The sequence below is a fragment of the Alnus glutinosa genome, chromosome 13 (genome assembly GCF_958979055.1).
Source record: "Alnus glutinosa chromosome 13, dhAlnGlut1.1, whole genome shotgun sequence".
Classification (NCBI taxonomy): Eukaryota; Viridiplantae; Streptophyta; class Magnoliopsida; order Fagales; family Betulaceae; genus Alnus; species Alnus glutinosa.
Window position 1 is genome coordinate 8,736,811 of NC_084898.1, and position 19,014 is coordinate 8,755,824.

The window sequence follows — 19,014 nt, forward strand, 5'->3', positions numbered from 1 at the left end:
CTTTACAAGAACCTATGGTTTAACGGGAAATCAAACGAACCTTTTAGTTTGAAAAAGTATCGCAAATGGTGCCTATGGACATCTAATAATCGCAATTGATCATCCGTCCATGTTCACTTCAATGATTTAAAGGGGTGCCATGACAAACCAATCAGTGACTACCATATGTCTCATATATCACATTAATATTGTTTATTTTTTTTAAAAAAAAAAAAGGAAAACAAAGAAAAAAAAAAAAAAAACACAACCTCATGGCAGCCCTAGGGGGTGACGCATTACCATGGGTTGGCTCTGGTCGAACCACGTTTGTAATGTTGGAAAAAACCGAAAAATAAATAAATAAATAAAACCTTGTGACCTAAACTTGATTTTTTTTTTTTAAAAAAAAAAAAAAAGAAAAAAAAAATCAGGATGGAAAGGGGAAATTTCATTCACAGGCCAATGCAAAAATTAATTAAGATTACTCTTTTTATTTCTAATTAACATAAATTTCAAATCAAATGAATGTATTACCACCTGTGGTCAAAGGCAATAAAAATTTATTTGAAAAGCATCTCAACATTATTTGGACGAGAAGAAATAAAAGATGTTACAATATTTTTGTATATATATATATATAAAGCTCCATATGTGTACTGGTTGACAAATGAATGCCGAACCAAGCAGAAGCGGTGCAGCTACCTCTATTAATTTCTCACTTTCTATTATTCAGTGTAGAGCTCGAATTTAGATAACCTTGGCGTTGGAATTGCAACCATTGGCTTCATTTTCTTGGTAACAATACCAAATTTGTCTGAAAGATCCAGCTCTGTGCCCTGTGGCAACTTCCACTCATACGAGTGCAGAAACGAAGCTACGACGTACATTAGAGACCTTTCTGCTAGTGGAAGCCCTGCACATATTCTTCTCCCGGATCCAAACGGAATATAATTAAAATTGTTTCCTGAATAATCCAATTTGGTAGGATCACTTATTAGGAACCTTTCTGGTTGAAATTCTAATGGGTTTTTCCAGATCTTTGGGTCCCTATGTATAGCCCAAACATTCAAGAAAACCCTAGTCCCTTTGGGTACGCAGTAGCCTCCAATGTTGGTAGATTGGCTTGGACAACGGGTTACTAGGAGAGGGAGTGCTGGGTGCAAACGGAACGTTTCTTTGATGACAGCATCTAGATAGTGTAATTTGGGCAAATGCGAATTTTCCACTAAGCTATCCACCCCAACGATTTCTGTTAATTCTTCATTCACTTTTCTCATTGCCTCTGGATGTTGCATCAGCTCCGCCATCACCCATTCCACCATCGTTATTGTGGTGTCCGATCCACCCACTACTACATCCTACATATATATATATATATATATATATATATATATTAAACATCAGCATATATGTGCTAAAGAACTAATTAAATGATTAAATTTAACTCTTTCTATTACCATAAGCTTTTAGGACAAGTCCAACAATATGTTACACTAAAAGTTACAAATTACTATCTATAATTAACGATCAACAGGGACACCATGCAAGACCATATCAACAAGTACATATAATTAAATTAAACATTTAAAAAGAATACCCAGATCGTACTACAAACTAATTATTAAGCTGGATTTGATTAATTACGGGTCAAAAGGTAGTACTCATTGTAGATATATTAGATTAAGTTGAAGTTATTATTAAGGGAGCGGAAAGTAGAAATTGGACATATATACCATAAGCAAGGCCTTGAGTTGGTTCATGCTTATCGATGTTGCAGCATCACCTTGATCCTTTATCTCCAAGAGAATTTGCAAAAAGTCCTTTTTTTCTTCAATCCTTCCTTTTCCCCCTTCTTTCTCCTTGGCCATATCCATCCGTTTTTCAATGGCAGAGTCAAGAATGCGTTCAATCCACTGAGAAATCCTCTTTGATTGCCTCTCAATCCCTTGCAAATCAAACCTTGCAAGGAATGGGAAAAAGTCAGAAACATTTGGTTTTGCAAATAGCACCATTAGTTCCACCAGCATACTCTTAAACTGAGCCCCAACAGTAGCCCCTTCCTCTCCTCGTAGCGTGCTGCCCCACAACATGCTCATGGTCGCGTTCATCACCGTCAAAAATGCCAATTCCCCAACGTCGATGGGGGTCCCAATTTTGTCATAGACATTTCTAATACATTTGTTAACCTCTTCTCTGCGTAGAATGTGAGAACTATCAAGATTTGCATTACTTAGCACCTCTCGTACAAATATCTTGCGCAACTTCCTCCAATCATGACCATATGATGCAAATGCAATATCATTTCCCCCATATGTGGCGGGTAGAGTAGCTATGGGAGGGTCACGGTTAGCGAATACTGTGTCTTGGTCGCGAACCACTTGTTTCACCAGTGATGGGGAACTGACCACCACACACAACTTTTGGCCAAGCCATACCTTGTAGATAGGACCATAGGCCATGGCCAGTTCCTCAAATTTCCTATGAAGCTCGGTACCAAGAAAGGGAAGGTAGCCGACAACTGGCAAGCCACGGGGACCTGGTGGCAGTGGAGGAACAACCTTTCTTGATTTCATCACGACTGCCCGTAGGAACCACAACACAGCAAATATAGAGATTAAAGCAGTGAGAGTTGCTCTAGCATCCCACCACATGGCCAAAACAGTATTCAACATGTACGTACGGCTTTTGTTGAAGAAAAAAGACAAACAAACAAGGAAGAATTAAGAATGACAAGTCTTCAAATTAAACTTGAAATTAATGTATTATCTAAAAGATTCTGTTACCTTTTCTGATATATATTTCGTACACTTTCTAGAGACAAACCTATTATGCGCAGCCGTATGTGAAGTGTTTGAAAGGTTTTGTCTGAATCAACTCCGAAGGTTAATTTGGGAAGGTTTGTCTGAACAGGGAAGTGATGAAATGATGAAGTGAAGTGAAGTGGATGTGTGAGGAAGTGATATGGTTTGTGATAAGGTTTGGTCTGATTGGCTGCCGCGTGTTCCATTTGGCAGGGAGAGTGCATAGGTTTCCAGTTTGCACTAGGCAATAATGGAAGGAAAGTAATTCCCATCCCTCCACACAACTTTCACACAATTGTCTTCAAGAAATAGCTCAATTGGCTGGGAATAACGCCTCATGAAGCGGAGATCACTAGTTCGAATCTCCCTTCTCCCCTCTTGTCTGGACATGTCAAAAAAAAAAAAAAACTTTCACACAATTCCTCTCATATTGTGTGGAACCCATACATGTGAGTCTTACATATGAGTCCCATACAATATGAGAGGAGGTTATGTGAGAGTTGTGTGAGAGTTGTAAGGAAATAATTTTTCGTACTGAAAACCTACTAGCTTGTGCATGTAGGCATTTTCCTGAATTGCAGATAATAGGGTAGTGGGCTACACATGTAATGGGATATGGGTAAGTTATTTCTAGTAGTGGGTTAGATATTGAGGCTAATATGTTAGTGCTTTAGCAGTTATAAAGTCCTTGTATTTATCTCAGTACTTCAAATTAATCAAGTATCAGAAATTATCTAGAGTTTTTATCTCTTAACCGTGCGTTAAAGTAAGAGGAGGGATTGACCCCTTGAAGTGTTAAACTCATTTTCTTAATTTCAGTCATATTATCCTACAAATAATCGGGCCCATAACAAGTGGTATCAGAGTATCGTTCTTGTAATGTCCAAGAAATATTTAATAGGTTTATTAGGATTAAATAAAAATAAGTCTATTTAGTATTGTAAAATAAAACAAAAGTGTTTTATTTTTTTTATCCTATGGACTTATAAATGGTAGCCATGAAAAGAAAATATAAGTGATACTTTTAAGTCCAAAGAAAATAAAATAAAAAAATGGAATGAGAAAAGAAAAGAAGAAATATATATATATATATATATATATATATGTATGAGATGAGGCGCACATCACTTAAAAAAAAAAAAAGAATGAAGGGACGTACGACCCTTCAGTGAAAGAGGCAGCCACCTCTTTCTTTAAAAAATAAATAAATAAATTAACTTGCGCCCCAAAACGGGGAGCAACAACATGTGAGGCGCGCCTCACTTAAAAAGCAAGAAAAGAGGCTGTGAAAAAAAAAAAAAAAAGGGGGGGGGAGGGAGGGGGGTGGGGGGGAGGTTTCTATTGAAAAATCTTCATCTATGGAGATCCAAGAGTCCAATATCAAATCTGACTTCGGGAACATGATCTACCTATGTGGATCTACGTTTTGACCGATCGTTTTGAGGTAAATTACTAAATTCATTTTTTTGGAATTTTTGATTAAATCTTGTAAATGTGAGTTTAATTGAGTGTTCTCTTTTGGTGTTTGGCTATTTGGAACTTTCTTGAGGCTACCCAAACCTTCGGTATTAGTTTGGTGAACTTTAGGTAAGTTTCCTAAAACTCTAACTTTTGAGTTATGTATTTAAATTGCAATTTTTGTACCTAACCCTAAGTAAACCTTATGGGTAAGTGTTGTTTGCATTAAAATAGCATTGTTGTGTTATGGGTTAGTAAATATAAAACTGTGGTTAGTATTTATTATGATTAGGTTAATGAATATTAATTTGGGGGTTTTTAGTTGCTTAAACCCTAGATTGTCAATTTGTGGATTAATTGCAATTAGAGTGTTGATTAATCCCAGAATTATCTATGGCTTCCATGAAAATAAGTATCTATGGGGTTATGTCATAATGTTAGTAATTTGTATAAATTGGAGATTTTAATTATAAACTTAAGAATAATTCTATGTATAGGTTTAGTTAATTAGTGGGTAACAAAGTAAACCCTAGAATTTTATGGGTAACTTAGTGATATAACTTTTGAGCGATTCAAAGTGCTACTTAGTGTGATTATTGATTAAGAAACTAAATGGTGCATTGTGTTGTGTATTAGCGGCACTTTGTGGGTCGAATCTAGAGTTGCTGGAATTTTGGGTGTACAAGCAGTCAAATTGAGTATTTTACTCACTGAGAAAATGTACTTTTATATATTTAATATATTTGCAAATGATATACGATTTTATTACCGAATCGACAATATGTTGATAATATGTTTTGGATGTGTTAAGTAGTTTTAATTATGTTGAAATTTCAATGATATTTATGAGATATGATGTGTGACTGGAAAGTGTGATTTGAATTGATTTGAAGAGTTTGATTACTTGCTGTTGTTGGGATTTAAATTATGCAAATGTTGATTGATTAATTGATGTGTTAAATTGTTTATGGATTTACATTGAAAGCATGAGTTAAAGGCATATTCATGAAATTAGAAAGTATATATATATTGTTTTAAGGTATGAGGCATAGGTATATGAGCGCTAAATGTGCATCGAAGTGAGGTTTATAGCCCACGGGAAACTATACTTGTGGTTAGTCCCATGAATTCTCGGATTAATTTTCATGAGATACTTGGGTTAAATCTCATGAGTTCTTGGGGTAACTCCCATGAGGAAACTTGTATAAGCATGTATAACATTGTTTTTATGAGTGTGATGTTTTTATACTATGAGTAGTTTTGTTAGACGTATTAGTGTGCATAAGAGTCTCAATGGAAAATAGCTTATGTATATTTCTATCAGATGGTTGCATGATTTAAATGCCATTGTTTTTTAGCTTAAGGTCTACGTGCATGTGAACGCCCTCGTGTGTATGTAAGCCTAAGTCACTGAATCAAAAGTATTATAGTATGTGAGAATGTATGTAGTTGTTTTCAACAACAAAACTTCTACGTATAAGTCTCAGTTGCATTGTACGCTGTAAATGTTTTCTAAAAAGTCGGTGTTTACTGTATCAGCTACAAGTGTTTCTAAAGACAAAAGTTTACAAAAGTGGGTAGCTGTTATAGCGTACGTAAGACTAAAAGAAAAACATTGGTTCTTTGCGAAAACTCAGTCAGTTTAATATCACTTAGGTCTCGGTATATATTATGTATTGAGATGGTGAACTCACATTTTCACCTATACGGATGTGGCTATCACTACAACCGTATAGATGATGTTACTGTGGCTGCAGGTACACCTGACGCGGATGATGACCCCGTAGTATTGTATTTGGGTTATTACAACTAGAGCTTGTCGCAATGGTTATAATGTGATGGACCGCGGGTTGTCCATTCTTTTGTGTATTTTGTTTATGGCTTGTGACGTGTGCGTCACTTATTCTTTTATATAAGCCATCTTGTTGATATATGATGTAATGATGTTAAGCCTTAAACAGATAGACTTGTGTTGGCTCTTTTTGTATAATCATTATTATATTCCGCTGTAAGGTGTAACTCTGAATATCAAGTGCATGTTATGGGGCATGTGCCATATGTTGGCTGAGCGACATGCAGTCGTACTACTATGAAGATCCATTTGTATGTTTTCAAAAAAAAAAAAAAAAGGGTTATCACAGTTCTTGCAACCATGACAAAAGGTACAAGAGTCTCCCAGTTAGATGAATCTCTAGCTAAATTTCACAAACCTCAATGGTTTGTGAAATTTAGCTATTGATATAATCATATCACAAACCACGTACAGGAAATTTAAAACATGAAAAGTTTTGGAAGGATTAGTTCACAACCAAACAATTATAGCAAACTTAATTACATTTTCTTTTTTTTTGGGGAAACTTCACATAAGGGTATCAACCTATAGTGCTTTTTCAATTAAGGGTACCGATGTAGCAAAACGTTCAATTGAGTGTATGAATTTATCAAAATCGTGCAATGTAGGGTATTTTGTCACCCTCCGTTCTAAATCGATGACAGAACCCAAAACACATGGATTTCACATGACTTTTTAAGTGAAACTTCCGATTATGCCCCTCACTCCTTCGCTGGCGTTGTCCGCTTCGTCTGTTATTTTCTTGGACTTGTTGGGAGCTAGAGAAACCAAAGGACAGCAAATCTCAGTGAATTACAAAAAGTCACAAATTTCATGATGGTGAGCATTATCCCTGGGTGCTCGGCCATGCATCCTCATCCCATATGCAAGCGCATCGCGGTCATCGCATCCGCCAAAGAAGGACACCTCACTGGTCGACGAGAATTCCGACCAAGCACTGGGCCCGGCAGAAGACACACTCATTCACTGCATGGAAAGAGCTTCCTAGAGACCATGTGGAGGATGACAACGCATTGAACTTTTCTTTTCTCTGTCTCTCAACTCCAAGCTTAGGAAATTTAAGTCCTCTCAGGCTCTCACAGATGCTCTCTGTCTCTCGGCCGCCCAACGTGTCATCCTGCTACAAACTCCTCAATGCAAAGCTGCCAAAGCGGTCACATAACCAAAGCTGTTCAAACTCGAAGTCGAGGAAGAACTCGAACTCCTCTCTGACTCTCTCACTCTCTCTCTCTTTCTCTCTCTGCAAAAAGAAGAAGAACAGGAGCCATGGCCGTTTCGTGCCCAGAAGCCACCAACCTCACCCCTTCACCCTATTCAACAGAGCACATCCTTTCCAACACAGACGCCGATAACGCCAACAGGACCTTGTCATTCTCTATAGTCAAACTACCCCACCTCACCGACTTCCTCCACGACCTCCAAACCCACCCCAACCCATTAGACCGCAACCCATTCTACCACCCTTCCGACAGCTTCTACGTCTCCCAGAACGACGTCATCCTCCGACACATCCTCGTAGATCTCTCCTCTCCCCTCCACTCCGCCGCCCACCATCGAGCCAGCCCGCGCAACCGAGTCTTCTTCGACCCGTCTCGAACCCAGGCTGCCATCGTCACGTGCGGGGGGCTCTGCCCCGGTCTCAACACCGTCATCAGGGAGCTGGTGGTGGCCCTCTGGGACCTCTACGGGATTGGACCCGTGAGCGAGTTCGTCGACACGTCCAGATGCTGTAACTTGCCGTTGGAGCCCAGCTTTTGAGGGAGAGTTCTGTTCAGTGAGTTTGTCCATAGGAGTAACGTGTCAAGTTCCGGTAACTCGCCGATATTTTCCGGTATTTCGCCGCTCAGCTCGTTTTCCAGTAGGCTGATCCTGGTGAGTCTCTTCAAGGAAGCTATTTCTTGAGGAATTGCCCCTGATAGCTGGTTTTGGGACAGGTCTAACACCTTTAGAGCTTTAAAGTTCCCGAAACTTGCGGGGATTTCGCCAGAAATTCGGGTCTTGAAGAGCAGCAACTCCTCAAGCATCATTAGGTTTCCGAATACAGGTGCAAGAGTGCCAGAAACATTGGTATTGGAAATGTCCAAGTACCTGAGATTCGATAAGAAGGATAATAAATTTAAATGAATATATTTTTTCTTCATAGAGGGGCATTAAGGGAAAATTTGTTTAAAAAATCACGTGAAAGTCACGTGATTTCACTTCCGTCATCGATTTAGAACGGAGGCTGACAGAATACCCTACATTGAATGGTTTTGATAAATTCATACACTCGATTGAACATTTTGCTACATTAGTACCCTTAAGTGAAAAAGCGCTATAATTGGGTTGAATTCAACAAACTTAATTACTTTAAACACTAATTAAATCAATTATTAGTTGCCCAGGTTTTGCTGTGTATATCTATATTTGCTCAAAGAAGATGTTTGGTAAAATCACAATTCGCCCATTAAAATCGGGAGTCACGTTTTCAAACCACCATGTTTTTCAAACGCACTCCCAAATTGGACACTTTCCACAATTTTGTTTAAAAATGTGTGTTTAGCCTGGGAATCGCTGGCCAAACATACCCTAAGAGGAAAAACGCCGATGAATAACCTGCCCTGTGGTGTAGAGATAGAAAGAACAGATGCATTCCATCCTTCTCTATTCTATGAAACTCTAGTAAGATCATTTTTAATTTCTATACAATTTTAATTCAAATAATTCAATGAAATTTACTTGTCATCTCGCAGATAAATAGATTCACACGAGATTAATGCAGTTGTAGTACAGAACACTAACTATGTGGTACTGCAATTCAAAACAAACATACTGCACTAGTTGAAACAGCTGTAGGACACAAACATCTGTAAAATCAGGAAACAAGGAGACAGGAATGCATGTGTATCATAGGAAACATGGTCTTGAAAACATATTAAACCTATGTGTGCGTGGATCCATACTCTGTTCTTGTCGAAGAACCACTGAGTATCATCTTAGAAAGTCATAATATTATGCAAAACTGAGGTAAGACAATATGGCAAAGACTCCAGCATATCAAAGACTATCTGACCATTCAAAAAACAACTGCAGTAAAGGGATAGTTAGGATTATCCATTCCTAACCAGGTCTATTTTTTTGATGAATAAGTGCGTGATATTATTACTAACATACCAACACCTTACAAACAAAGGTTGTCCAACCAAAACCAGAGAACACAAAACAGAGCAAACCAGAGCTCACAACCACCAAACAACAAGCAAATTTAAACCAGAACAGAAAGAGCAATGTCCCAGATTAAACAAAGAGCAACATTCTCTCTAGTCTTCGTGAATTTTCCCTTTCCAGAAATGCTAGACCGAATATCCCAATAGATCAACCGAAGCACCTGTTCTTCAGTTTTTGGACGCCCATGGTGCTTAATTTCGTTCCTTGCTCTCCACACATGATAAACAGCAGAATTTAAAACTAATCTGCAGAGAACACCCCACATTCTCTTAGTTTTCCACTGCCCACAACCAACATCCAGCACATTAGACCAGTCAAGATCAGGATTATCAATATTACACCTCTGCATGCAATTCTTCCGAATCCGGGAGCTAAAACTGCATCGGAAGAACAAGTGGTCTCGACTTTCTATCCATGCCTGCAAAAAACACACTGTGTGTCACCTGTATAACCCCAAACCATGAGCCTATCTCCTGTGGTAAGCCTATTTCTCACAGCCAACCACGTCAAGAACGCTTGTTTAGGAATGGCATAAGGAAACCAATTGATAGGCCACTAAGGAACCTCCGGTTTATTGACAATCATCCTTTTATGAAAGAAGATGTTTGTTTAGCATTGTTGTCAATTCCAGTCATCACACCACAGGCAATTGCACCCCTGCAGGCTGCTTACTGGTAGAGAGATGGATGAGGTAGCCTTGGGGTTGGAATTGCGAGTAGAGGGATCTTCTTCTTTAGCACAATCCCAAACTTTTCAGACAGGTCCAACTTGTGTCCTTGGGGAAGTTTCCAATCAAAAGAATGCAAAAGGGTAGCAACTGAAAACATCACCGTCCGTTCAGCCATTGCTATTCCAGCACAGATTCGGCGACCAGACCCAAATGGAAAATAATTGAAGTCACTCCCACTGTAGTCCCATTTGTCATTCGACAACCTTTCCGGATCAAAATTCAATGGATTTTCCCACATGGAAGGGTCCCTATGTATTGCCCACACATTCACAAAGACTCTCGACCCTTTTGGAATGGTGTAGCCTCCTACTGTGCACGTCTGGCTGGGGCAATGAGGGACTAACAGTGGCAACGCTGGGTGCAACCGCAGTGTTTCTTTCATCACTGCGTGTAAGTATGGTAATTTGTGAATGTCAGACTCTTCCACAATCTTGTCTTTCCCGACAACACCCTCCAGTTCTTGTTGGGCTTTCTTCATCACCTCTGGTTTGTTCATTATTTCAGCTATCACAAACTCTATTGTGTTCGAGGATGTTTCTGTCCCACCCAGCACCATATCCTGTATTTAATTATTATGTTTCTAAGGATTAATGAGAATTTATTTCTTTTAAAAAGAAAAATAATTTAAATTTAGATGCCTTTAATTTACCACGGGAAGGGAAGGGAAAGAAGAAAACTCAAAACATACCATAAGCAAAGCCTTGAGGTGGATCATGGTCATAGGTGTTTCAGAATCACCTTCATCCTTGAATTTCAACAAAAACTGCAAAAAATCCTTCCTCTCATCACCCGGGCCCGCTTCTCTATCAATCTTCAGCCTTTGATCAACCACTATATCAAAAATCCGATCAAACTTTTGCACCAACCCATCAATCTTTCTAGCTATGCCTTGCAAATCAAACGGGGCCAAACCCGGATAAAAATCCGAGATGTTTGGCTTTCCCAAAAGCTCTGTTATCTTGGACACCACCTCCCTGAATTCCGTCCGGCAGGGACGGAGCCAGAAGTTCTTATGGGTAGGGGCCAATGGCAAAAAAAAAAATTTTGGTAGGGCCAAATAAGCTAAATTTTTATTTTTACCTTATATTTTTAAAATTTTTAGAAAAAATAAATAAATAAATAAATAAATTCAACCTTATAAATTTTTTTTTTTTTTGGAAATTGGGGGGGCCATGACCCCTGCAACCCCCCCCCTCCCCTCCCTCCCTCCCTCCCTCCGTAGTAGCCTACTCCTCTCATCCTCCTCCATCGTCCCACCCCACAACATGTTGGTAATCACGTTGAGCACCGTCAAGAACATCTACTCCCCAACGCTCACGGGAGACCCGGCTCTACTATAAAAGTAGCCGACAGTTTCTCGGACTTATTTGCGACAGAGTATGTACACAGAGTTCAGAGTGGTGTTGCCAAGCATCTTGAGCACACGCACTTTTCTGAGCATCCGCCACTCCGGCACGTAAGGGGTCCATACTGTATCACGCCCACCGTAGAACACGGCCCGGGCCCTGGCGAGCACGTCGCGGTTGGCGAATGTGAGATCGTGGTCCTTGAGCACTTGTCCGACCAGGGAAGGGGAGCTCACGACGATGCCAAGCTTGTTGCCGAGCCGGAGCTTGAGAATGGGTCCGTGGGTCTGGGCCAGGCCGGCGAAGTAGGAATGGAGCTCCGGGTCGAGGGAGAGGAGGTTCCCGACCAACGGGAGGCCACGGGGGCCTGGGGGTAGTGGTGCTGGGGTGCCCTTCCTATATTTTTTGGCGTAAATCCACGCGTACAAAGAGAGCATGCAGATAACAAAAGAGGGAGAAAAGCAAGCGTGAGAGTTGGTCGTTTCCATTGCGAAGACTTTGGAGAAAATCTGAGATGATTGTCATCATATCCATGGTGATGTTGTTGGGATATGAAAGTGGAACAAGTAGAGTAGGAGAGATGTATTTTATTTTTCCTGCACATTTGTGTCAACAATAATGCATGGGGACCCAAGAATTCACAGCCAATTAATTCACATCTCTAGTAGCCTTTTCTTCTCTTCTCTTCTTTCTTTATGGAAAGATCTTATATATATATATATATATTGAGCTAACAGAATATCCATGCAACATACTTAACTACCATTTATTCAAGAGTTTTCTAGAAGTTAATTTTTTCTCTCTCCCCAAATCTCTCTCTCCAAAACTTCTCCAAAAGCCAGATTTTGTTCGCCGGGGAGGGGGGCTAGCCCCCCTCCTCCCGGCCTTTGTTTGTTTCCTCTTAGCCCCTCGGGGCTTTAGAGGTTTTGTTTCCTCCCTGGGTTGGTCCAGTGGAGGCTAGAGTCTCCTAACCAATAGGGTTGTGGAGTTTTGTCCCCCCGAACTTGTTCCGGTGGTGGTTTTAGCCCCCTAGTCCGTTCTGGACTATGGTGGTTTTGTTTCTTTTTTTGTTTCTCGTTGTCTTTTCTGTTTTGTTTGGTAGGAACATCCATTCAGAGGCCCTGAAGCGGAGAAGCTGCTGTTGGTGCTGCCGGTGGGTAGATCTGGAAGAGGCTAAAATTCACAATTTTCTTTGGTGCCAGATCTGCTCAGTTTCGTCCATGTTCTGATGTCACGGGCCACCCAGCTGCCCCCGTCGTTGTCCTCTGCTCCCTCCACCGTCTTTTCCAGTCGAGCTGCTCAAAGGTCACCGGCGCGTGGTGTGCACGTGCTTGGGGTTTTCCTCACTCCGGATACGCGTGTGTGCCATGCCCGCATCTTTTGCCGGTTCTGTTTGTGGCCGAGGCTTTCCGGCGGTCGTTCGCTGCTGCGACTCTTCTGTGCCTCACGCGACGTCGCCGGTGGCGGCGCGTGGGCTCCACGCGCCGTCGACGACGGTTTTGCCTCCGACGGCTGCCTCTTTTTTGGGTGCTCCATGATATTCTGTCCATCATCTGGCAGTTTTGCTCTGTTTTTCAAGCTTAACACTAGTCATTGGCTTTTTAGCCCAGAACGTGTGGCCTTCTCCCAGATCAAGTAACAGTTTTTATGCTTCCGTAGGGGCACCTTTCTGTTTGGCTTGGGTTTCTTCGTAGCAACTGCCTATGATGGTCTGAGAGTTTTTCTTCCCCAGATTGCTCTGCGCTCGATCAACCTAGTTATTGGTTTTCCGCCCAGATCGTGTGGCCTTCTCCCTGTTCAAGTAAAAGTTGTTTATGCTGTTGTAGGGGCACCTTTCTGTTTTGGCTAGGTTTTGTTGTTAGGAATCTGTTTGTGGACTCATGATGTGCGTACACCTATACGGTGATTGAATTATGTACACCATTCTTGGTGGTTTCTAATGAGTCTTTAATGAAAAGCCTATAACTCTCTTTCAAAAAAAACTACCATTTATTCTTTCCATATTTTTTTTTTAAAAATCATTTTATTAAAAGAGATTTACTTGATGGTTGCCATACATATATCACTATCTCTTTCTTTTTCCACATAAAAATTTGGAAAACATTTAGAGTATTACATTTTTTTGTTATAATTTTCTTACAAACTTAGATAGTAGTTCATAAAAAAATGCATGAAAGTTGAAATATTTATAGTAAAATTAATTCTTTAGTGGTTAATGAGTAATTAAGTTTAATGTTAATTTGTAAGGAATTTGTAGTACCTCTAATAACATTCGAAATCATTAATGCTTCGTTTGTTTCGGTGTAAAATGATTATGATTTCGGTATTTTACGGTGTTTGGTAGGATGAAAATAATAGTCAACAAAAATCATTTTCGGTTTGACCATAAAACCTACTTTAATTTTTGAAAAACGATTTACGGTTTTAAAACCGTAAATCGTTTTCCGAAATTAAACTCTTTGTCCTTGCGCGTACGTTTGATATTCGATTGCCGGAATTCGGCAATGGTCGGTTGTCGGAATTTAGGCGGCACCGGAATCTGACGATATTCGGCCACCGTCGCCGGATGCCGACCGAAATTAGTCGGAATTCGGCAGGATCTGACTGGATCCTGCCATTGATCCAGTCGGATCTGGCCAAAATGGCCAGGATCTAGCTGGATTTGGATGGATCCTGCCACTGATTGGGAGGAGTTCTGTGATGACTTTTTTTTTTTTTTTTTTTTTTTTTTTTTTTTTTTTTTTTTGAAAAGATATAAACGGATCTTCACAGTGGCACGACTACATGTCGCTCAGCCAACATATGGCACATGCCCCATAACATGCACCTGGTAATCAGAGTTACACCTAACAGAGGAATATAATAATCAATGTGCAGCGGAAATACATCTAATACATAATAGTTAATTACAACAGAAGCCATTTACATGTCTATCTATTTAAGGCTTATAAAACATATTACACTAATTACATATTAAAATACAGGCTCAACAAATACATATGTCATGTAGGACACGAGCCATAAATAAAATACCCAAAATATGGACTACCCATGAGTCCGTAACTTATGACTGTCGTGATATGCTCCAATCATAACATCACATACGCTAAATGGACGAGTTAATATCTATATCCGCAAAACCTGCAACAAAAGTATAAACGTCTATACGGTTGCGGGGGTTGCCGCATCCATACATGTGGAATTCTGAGCCCACCACCTTATCATAAATAAATACACTAAGACCTAAGAGGTATACTATTCACTGAGTTTTCGCAAAGAACCAACTTTTCTTTTCTAGTCATGCGTACACTATAACAGCCACCAATTTTATAAACTTTTGTTTGAAAACCCCCATAGCTGATATAGCAAACACCGACTAATAGAAACCATTTAAAGCATACTACGCAGCTGAGCTTATACGTAGAAGTTCCATTATTGGAAACAACTACATACATCCTCACCTACTATAATACTTTTGATGCAATGAGACTTAGAAAACAATAGCATTTAAATCATGCAACCATCCAATAGAAATATACATAAGCTCTTTTCCATTGAGACTCTTATGCATACCAATACGTCTAGCAAAACTACTCATAACATAAAAACATCACTCATAAAAACAATGTTATCCATGCTCATGCTAATGGTTTTATCCCTTGGGAATCGAACCCAAGTATAGTGTTTCAAGGGAATTTAACCCAAGTAAGCACTAGTACCTCAATGGAATCTAACCCAAGTAGGCACCTCATGGGAATCTAACCTATGGTCGAGGACCTCAAGGGAATCTAACCCATGGTCGAGGACCTCAAGGGAATCTAACTCAAGTAAGCACCTCATGAATACCTCAAGGGAATCTAACCCAAGTAAGCACCTCATGAGAATCTAACCCATGTATAATTTTCCGTGGGCTATGAACCTCACTTCGATGCACGTTTAGCGTTCATATGCTTATGCCTCATGCCTTAAATCTATAAATTTCATTTCATGAATCACGCTTATAACACATGCTTTCTTTATAAAATATAAACAGTTCAACATGTCATTTCTTAAACAATTTGCATAACTTAAATCTCTCATTTTATACTCACTCTAAAATCATATTAATATTCCATTGCAATCACCGTTTTCAAAACTCCCAACCATAACATACAGTGACTCCATTCATTTAAACTCCACATATCATATTCATACTTCAAAACATCATCATAATTTCAATATACTCAAAAGTACTCAAATCATCCAAAACAGTTCATAATCAATATATAGTTGGTTCAGGTTTGTAAAATAATATACATTTTTCAATTCATCATATATGAAAATAATACTTCTCAGTGAGTAGAATACTCACCTTGGCTGCGCGGATATTAAGCACTAGGTCTCCTAGACACCACCTTGCAATGTATCACTGTGGAATAACACATTGCACTATTTAGCACTTTAAATAATTAACACTCTAATTAGCACTTGATCGCTCAAGGCTAAACCGTTGGAAAACCCATAATATTTTAAGAGTTCCAAACGACTACACATAAATCTTAGACACTAATTAAAACTTAAACAATACTAACCCGAAGTATTTACAAAGGATTACATATTAAAATCACTATTTAATTATTTACTTATAATATACTAACCTGTAATTAATTCCACTAACCCATACATTATTTTCACTAACACTTTTATAATAGTATTAGTCCTAAAATTATATTCACTAATCTCTAGCTTATTTCTCACTAACATTTTATTAATATCATTAACTCTAATATTATGTTCATAAATCTTTTTACATCAATTACTAACATAATTTAACTATCTAAATTTTAATCACTTAAAACTCCCAAATTAATTTAACCCATCAAATTAGAGTTTCCAAACTTAAACCATAAATTATTTTACTAACACATAACATAATATTGTTATTTAAACATTAATAACACTAACCCATAATGTTTACTTAGGATTAGGCACAAGAAATCGCAATTAAAATACATAACCCAAAAGTTAGGGTTTGAAGAAACTCACCAAAAATTCACCAAACCAAAACTCATGGTTTGGGTAGTTTCAAGCAAGTTCTAAGTAACCCATTACCTAAAGAAAACACTAGATTAAACTCACATTTTAATATTTTAACCCAAAATTACGAAATCATGAGTTTAATGTTTTACCTCAAAACGATCGGTAAAAACGTAGATCGAGCTTTGTAGATCACGTTTTCAAAGTTGAAATTGAGTTTGAACGATTAGATTTTCATAGATAAAGGGTTTTTCTTTAAAACCCAAATAGAGAGAAGAGAAAAACTAAGAAAATCCGGAATTGCCGAGAGAAAAGACTTGGCTTCTATATGCAGGTGCTGTCCATGTCTTATTTGATATTCCATTTGACTTTTCCACATTACCTGATTCTTCTTTTCTCCTTTATATTTTGTTTTTGTCTTTTAAGGTGCGTTTGGGATTGCGATTTTGTAGACAATAAATGCGATTTTAAATCAAATCGCAGAATATAGATCGTTTGGGAACTGCGTTTTTAAAAATTGCGATTTGAAAATGCAGAAAATCTGCTTTTTCAAATCGCAGATAAGATGATGCTTTTTTGAAATAGCAGAATTTTAAAGGTAAATTCGCGATTTTAAAGGCTAAACTGCGATTTTGCCAAACGCTTAACTGCGTTTTTAAAAATCATTTTTTTCAAATCGCACATTTTAAAATCGTTATTTTAAATCGCACTTTTTGAAATCGCAAACCCAAACGGACCCTTAGTCATCTAAAACTTCTCATTTTTCTTTTAACGTGGACCACTTGCTTGAATTCTTGACTTTTCTTCTTATTTTCTATCATACCGATTCTACCCTTTACCATATGTACTTAGCTTTGTCTTTTAGTTTGACTATTCTTCACTTTAGTTATTCTCTCTTTTATTGCTTAGTTTTTCTTTTCTATTATTTTCCATTATTTTAAAATTTTCTTTTATTTAGTTTCTTATTATATTTTATCTATTTTCTATTGCTATTTCATTTTTTTCTATTTTAATTTCTTTTGAACCTAAAAATATCACTTATATTTTTTTTTTTCAGGACTACCATTTACAAATTCATAAAACAAAAATAAAAATTTTGTTTAACCAAACTAAATAAATTTATTTTTATTTAATCTTAATAAACTCATTTTATAAATTTTGGTCTTTAAAAACATTCTCTTGCATTTTAAATACACCTAATTAAGTTTAATCAATTATTTACATAAATTTATACTTTAATTATTAAATAATGTCCCGGATATTACAAGTTCGGCCTGAATCCGGCAACAGTGACCGGACGTTGCTGGATTCTGGCGACAGTTGCATTTTCACCTTTCGTAATTTTTCGTGCGAACCAAATGCCGAAAAATATTTTCGAGAAAATTATTTTTTTAAAAATAATTTCGACAAAAATATTTTACGACGAAAATCATTTTACGTCGAAACAAACGGAGCATAAGAGTGCATGGTCAATAAGTCAATCACTAACTAATTAAAATGACAAGTCAATCACTATAGAAAAATTATCAATGTCCTCTCAAGTCAAGCAAAAACACAAAAATGACCAAAATAATTTTCAATGAGACAAAATTACCCCCATTAATTCGAAAATAAAATAAAATAAAAACTGAAAAAAAAAAATTAAAATTTAATTTACATTTTAGAAATAAAAATTAAAACTTAAAGAAGGGACCAAAGGGTGGCCTTAAGGGCTAAGGCCATGGGGCAGGTTTGGCCATTACCCTTTCAAAACTTCAAATCTAACACTAGCAATAGGGATGTAATCGAGCCGAGCCGAGTCGAGTTTGAAGATTTCAAGACTGGATCGTTTATGAGTCGAGCCTAAATAGTCGAGCTCGAATTCGAGCTGAGCTATAAATTATATGTTCAAGCTCGGCTCGTTTAAAACTCGGGCGAGCTCGAGTTCAAGCTCGAGTTCGTTAAAAATGACATTCGAGCCGAGCCGGGTTACTGGACAAGCTCGGCTCAACTAGAGCTCGATGTAAACTATTAAATTTTTCAATTAGTGATCAAAGCAGAATTCAAGCCCAAGTTTATGAACAACCTCTATGCATTTATTAATAACATAAATATATAATATGTAAGTATATAAGGCATATTATAAAATATATTACATAACTATAGTTTATAAGTAACAAATTAATAATATGTTATTATATATAACTACAGAGTATAAACAATGGGATATGTATAATGTGAACAAATAGTAAGTCTAATATATTCTATATACCTAAGTAACTATAATATAAGTATAATATATAACTATTGTTAACCATGTGTGATGTGATATATGTGTTTATATATATATGCTAACTATTTAATATTGTTATATTGTTATATACTAACTATTAATAACTTAATATGTTAATTTAACATACTAAATATTGTTATCAAAGTATTATAATTAATATGTAATACTATATATATTATATTATGTTTATTATTTACTAATATATATGTAAGATATGAACGAGCTAACGAGTTGAACTAACGAGTCAAGCGAGCGATCCGGTCGAGCTTTAAACGAGTTGAGCTCGCGAGCTCTTATCGAGTTTTGTCGAGCGAATCGGGTATGTATCACTTACTATCAGGCGAGCGATCCGG

General features: G+C 37.8%; 1 protein-coding gene, 1 long non-coding RNA gene and 1 pseudogene across 3 annotated transcripts; 1 reads left to right on the plus strand and 2 right to left on the minus strand.

Annotated features, from left to right (window-relative positions):
• Nucleotides 1–442: 442 nt before the first annotated feature.
• LOC133854738 (flavonoid 3'-monooxygenase CYP75B137-like) lies at nt 443–2,893 on the minus strand. Its single transcript, XM_062291003.1, has 3 exons — nt 2,763–2,893; nt 1,713–2,661; nt 443–1,337 (listed from the first exon to the last, which is right to left on the minus strand). Exons 2-3 carry the CDS (start codon nt 2,649–2,651, stop codon nt 705–707), a joined length of 1,572 nt encoding a protein of 523 aa, XP_062146987.1. The 5' UTR covers nt 2,652–2,661; nt 2,763–2,893; the 3' UTR covers nt 443–704.
• Nucleotides 2,894–4,097: 1,204 nt separating this feature from the next.
• Nucleotides 4,098–6,287, plus strand: LOC133853700 (uncharacterized). Of its 2 annotated transcripts, XR_009896711.1 has the most exons (3): nt 4,098–4,224; nt 4,330–4,367; nt 5,975–6,287. It is a non-coding gene; the product is annotated as an uncharacterized LOC133853700 (long non-coding RNA). The 2 variants fall into 2 exon arrangements; XR_009896712.1 differs by lacking the exon at nt 4,330–4,367 and having other exon boundaries at nt 5,996–6,287.
• A 3,546-nt stretch (nt 6,288–9,833) lies between these two features.
• On the minus strand, nt 9,834–11,901 carry LOC133854945 (labd-13Z-ene-9,15,16-triol synthase, chloroplastic-like; annotated as a pseudogene).
• Nucleotides 11,902–19,014: the final 7,113 nt, after the last annotated feature.